The sequence below is a fragment of the Neofelis nebulosa genome, chromosome X (assembly GCF_028018385.1).
Source record: "Neofelis nebulosa isolate mNeoNeb1 chromosome X, mNeoNeb1.pri, whole genome shotgun sequence".
NCBI classification, from domain to species: Eukaryota; Metazoa; Chordata; class Mammalia; order Carnivora; family Felidae; genus Neofelis; species Neofelis nebulosa.
In genome coordinates this window covers 32450791-32455747 of record NC_080800.1, presented here as the reverse complement: position 1 = coordinate 32455747, position 4957 = coordinate 32450791, and the positions used below count along the sequence as shown (strand labels likewise).

The 4957-nt window shown below is 51.4% G+C and overlaps 1 protein-coding gene across 1 annotated transcript; it reads right to left on the bottom strand.

Annotated features, from left to right (window-relative positions):
• Positions 1-3358: 3358 nt before the first annotated feature.
• LOC131501982 (histone H2A-Bbd type 1-like) lies at positions 3359-3879 on the bottom strand. Its single transcript, XM_058712571.1, has one exon. It carries the CDS (start codon positions 3830-3832, stop codon positions 3479-3481), a length of 354 nt encoding a protein of 117 aa, XP_058568554.1. The 5' UTR covers positions 3833-3879; the 3' UTR covers positions 3359-3478.
• Positions 3880-4957: the final 1078 nt, after the last annotated feature.

Below are 4957 nucleotides of genomic sequence, written 5' to 3'. Positions count from 1 at the left end.
GAGCCTGCTTGGGATTCTCTCTCTCCCTTTCTCTCTCTGTCCCTTCCCGGGTAGTACATCCTCTCTCTCTCTCAAAATAAATAAATAAACATTAAAAATAAAAAACACCTCTGTCCCTAAAGTTTTTCTCAGTGGGAGACTGGCCTAATACGCATGCCTTGTGCTCATGCTATGCCTGAGCCCATACAACCCTCCAGGTTTCCCCCCAGACTCAACTCTTGGGCTCATCTCTTCTCACACATTATGTTTTCTACTGTGCTGACCCGTGTCTGACTCCAGCTTGCCCTGATACACTTTTTGATTCCAGACCTAGTTTGGCAGCTACACCCCCCTCCCAGCCCAGCCCCTGTCCCTACTCACTCCAGTTTTACTTTCCCATTCCCAACAGGGCACTGGTCATCAATGGTGTCCTCAATCCAGGGCCCAAGCAAGAGCTGATCCTTCCTCACCATCCTCCACCTCCTACTTTTTTGAAATGCACAAAGGGCCTAAACTTGGTGGTTCATTCTTTCCCAAAGGCAGTGATTCACCCTCTCCACCTGCCTCCCCTGAGTGGAGGATTCCTGTGCACGTGTAGGAGGGGGATTGGCAGGGGCTGCATTTACACCCATCCTGTACTGGCCCTGGCCCCCATGTTTCCTGTGAAATCCACAAGCACAGCTGAAGCACAGTTCTTAAAGGGATGGCAGTAGTGCTCTGCCCGATTGTCCAAAGCCCCTGTGACTGAAGATGGCTTGCCAACACGAAGTCGCTGAAGCTCCACCTCCAAATTCCACCTTGGATGCTGGATAGTCTGAAGGAGCCCAGGAAGTCTGGCTCCCTACAGGTGTCACAGAGACCATTAGTGTGGACTACTGCATGGACTGTAAGGTTACCACCTGACCACACAGGTCTCCTAACCAGACATGGATTATCCATCTACTCTCACATCTCCAGCCTTCAAAGAATTCCTCTGCTGTGCCTTCTGGTGAAATACCCAGGAGACTATTTTGTGCTAAAACAAGCCAAAGCCATGAGCCAAATCAACTGCCTATAAAAATCAGACAGCTATTTAATCAACATATCAAGATCTTAGCATAATGACTGATTCTCTGGCATGACCCACCCTGGCGGCAGTCCCTGTTGGCTGAAGGACACTGAAATATGAGAAACCATGCCTTGGTCACAAAGAAACTCAACTTCAGGGATGAGGTGGCAATGTGGGTGCTATCCTGTAACCAGGTGAAGGCGAATCTCCACCTGCAACTGCGAGACAGAGACAGAGACAGAGAGAGAGAGAGAGAGAGAGAGAGAGAGAGAGATACCTGCTTGCTACTCAAATGAACACAGGGGTAACAGTTGAGCTTGGCTAAGGCAAAGAGGGCTTCCTGGCTCTCTACAATAAATCACAACTTGGAAAGGCAGACATCTTGACAGTGAGGTTTCTGTAACTATTTGGTTGAATGGCATTGTGGAGCAAGAAAAGTTTCTTGGATTTGTACGAGCACATATTCAAATCAGCTCTAAACACAACCCTGACACTATTATTGTCAGGACACTCCTATGAAGTAGGTAAAGGCTAAGCCAACTCCACACTTTAAAAGATGGTGGCAGGAAGCAGAGAGAGGGTGAGTCTCCAGGCAGAGGGGAGCAGAGAGGAAACCAGGCTGAGGCCTGTCTGGTTCCTGGGTGTACCTCTGGCTGCTTCCTCTGCGTGGCACTCTGTCTCTCCCCGAGGTTCAGCAGGCTGTGGTCTCACAGCCAGCGGCCCAGGCCCCCCGCCATCGCGTGAGATCCAGGCCAGGGGCACCTGGGGAAGCACGCCTAAGCACGTGGTCTACAGAAAGGGAGAGACGTGCAGCCACGCACTCAGGGCGCAACCCGTGCCGGGCGCTGCGCTATGCGCCAGTTGACAGGCACACAATGACTTAATCTTTGCAAAAATCCAAAGATGGGGGAACCCTTATTATCCCCATTTCACACGGGAAAGTGCTTTTCAGAGGCAACAGAGGAGTGTCCCAGATCACATGGCCACAAAGTGGTGAACTGGGATGGCCAACCCAGCTCCTCTGATCCCTTTGTCGACGCTGCCTAGGCAACCTCTGACCAGCCCTCTGTGACAGTCCAGGGGGCTGTGGGGGGGTGGGGGGGGCCTTGAGCACATGATGAACCGGAGAAAATATTAAATGTTGACAGTCACAGGAAGGGGAAAGACTGCCAGAACACTTGACGTGACAACTCTTTTTAACCCAAAACGCCACAAGAGTCTTTGTAAGAACTGTATGTCCTCCCGAGTCCACCACTTGGGACAGAACTTACACGGAACACACTTGTACCTCTCCAAACACGTATTCAGCCACTGATAACTCTATGTTGCTCCATCAAGTATATGATCGTAGACGGGTTAGGTGTTTCATGGAGAATGAGATTACTACAGGAGTTTATAATGGAGTATATTTCTAAATAAATCTATTAACAATAACCATTAAGAACTTCATAGGATTGGGACACCTGGGAGGCTCAGTCAAGGGTCTGACTGTTGGTTTTGGCTCAGGTCATGATCTCACAGTCCCTGGGATCGAGCCCCGCATCGGGCTCTGCGCCGGTGGTAGGGAGTTCCCTTGGGATTCTCCCTCTCCCTCTCGTTCAGCCCCTTCCCTGTATGCTCTCTCTCAAAATAGAGAAACATTAACAAATGGTCTTTAAAAAGAACGTCTAGGATCGCATGTCTTAGGCCAGATGCTACCTTTCATTGTACTATACGGTTGACCAGTGTCCACAAGAGAGGGCAGAAGGATATACTCCACAGAGTACCGCAGCACTAGCTAATAATCCCTACCTCGAGCCCTTTTTCGGAATGAGGCGGGGTATAAGGCCATCAAATCAACCTGAGCAGAGTTCCTTCTACGTGTACCTCTTCATGGTTTCCCCGTCGCTCCTCAATCTTCATGCGAAGCCCTGGCCCGTTAAGTGCGTGTCGGCTGCTATGCCACCCTCCCCACCCACCCCCACTGCCATCACCTCCTGACTTCCACATGGTCTCTGGTCAGGAATAAGGCCTGTGGCACCTCAGTCGTGGTCTTCAGCCCCCACCCTCCTGGGCATTCAACATGCCTGGGAGAGCCACCCCCACCCCGCCAGCCTCCTGGCCTCACAAGCCTGGACTGGCTCAGCGCCAGTGAGGAAGTCTCTTCCCCCTGACCCGCTACTCCCTCAGGGCCGCTTCCCGCACTGTCCCCAGCGAAACCGCTCCCCGAAATGCCCAAGTCCAGCATCCCACACTGACCGCCCGTCCACCCTCCACCTCCCATGGGAGGTCTCCTCCCAGATGTCTGACAGACACCTCCAGCTACCTCCCAATGACAGAAACAGACACCGGTCAGAGGCACGGCCCTGGAGTTAACTCCTTTAATGTCACGTGCAGACACAAGGCCAGGCCTCCCTCATCTGTGGGCGGCTTCGGGGTCCGGACGAGGGGGCCGGCTCGGGGACGCGGGCATCACCACTTCCGAACTCGGGGCAGCCCATCCACCCGAGGGGAGGTGTTGTCCTCGAGGAGACCCCTGAGGTGCTGGTTGCTGCCCAGGGCTCGCTGCACGTGCTCCGAGGTGATGCGCATCTTGTGGCCGTCCAGAGCCTCCTTGCCCGCCAGCTCCAGGATGTTGGCCGTCAGGTACTCGAGAATGGCGGTCAGGAAGACCGGGGTGGACGAGTTCAGGCGCGGGGCGTAGCGACGCTCTCGCAGGAGACGCTCCACGCGGCTGACCGGGAATTGCAGCTCGGCTCTCCTGGAGCGGGACACCGCGTGCCTCCTCTGTCTGCGACGGTGCCGGCGGCTGCGCCTCCCAGACATGCCTCGTGCTAGGTTGGAACCCGATCGGCCGGCCTGACCGTCCCGCTGGCCCGAGGGTGGCAGGATGCCGGCGCCGACTCCTACCAAGCGTGCCCCTCACTGGTCAGGGAGCTGCTTATATGACACCTCCGACATTATGATGTCACTGGTGTCGCTGATGTCACTGTGCCCTGCTCAGGACTGGCCTGGAAACATCCATGACAGAAACCTGGTCTCCCTGTTGACTGCACTGGACCCTCTTTACGAGGGAACTTGAACATTCTACTTGACTGCAGTATTCTAGCAAAAGATTTGTTTCAGTGAATTTTTTTCCTTGGCTATAGGACACCACTCCAGGTATTCCAGCCTTACGTTGTCTTCAAACTCTCTTTTGTCCCTTTTTAAGTTGTAGGTCAGTGACAGACATGCACGACCTCCAAGGCAGGCTCAGTTCATCCCCCTCTCACACAGTAATCAAACCAATTTTGCCTCCATTTATACATTCCTCTCACTATTTCTGATCAATATTCCTGCTTCTCTTCTTTGGATTCTCTTGTGAACTAGTTATGAAATCTGCCAATTTGCTCATATGATAAACAAATTTTTTCAACATGTGTTCATGTCTGTCTAAGTGCCATGATTTTATACTTCTTCCATAATTATCTTTAGCTCTGAAACACCCATATGTCCAATTGTTCCACCTAGCAGAGCCAGGTAATCTTCAATGATGGAGATGTGGACCACATGAACACTGAAAGCCCGGGCATGTCTTTTCTTGGCTCTTCAGTGTGACTCCAGTATACCAATTATTACATTGTTAAATCTTTTTATAATTTGTTTTTCTCTCTTCCTGTTTAGTGTTTCTGTTTTGTTTTGAGTTCATTTTTAGCCAGTAAGTTATTCTCGGCTATTGACAGCCGTGGTTGGGAATTTGAGTTTTTGTTTTCTTTTCATTTTATTGGTAAGGTAAAGCCCACATAACATAAAATTCACCATTCTGGCCATCCATTTTTAAGTGTACAATTCAGTGTTTTGTTTTGTTTTTAAGTAGGCTCTACACCCAGCGTGGGGCCCAACACAGGGTTTGAACTGACAACCCTGAGATCACGGTCTGAGCTGAGATCAAGATTCGGATGCTTAACTGAC

Excerpts from the sequence above, each read along its gene's own strand:
- LOC131501982 (XM_058712571.1), bottom strand. The coding sequence starts at position 3,832 with ATGTCTGGGAGGCGCAGCCGCCGGCACCGTCGCAGACAGAGGAGGCAC.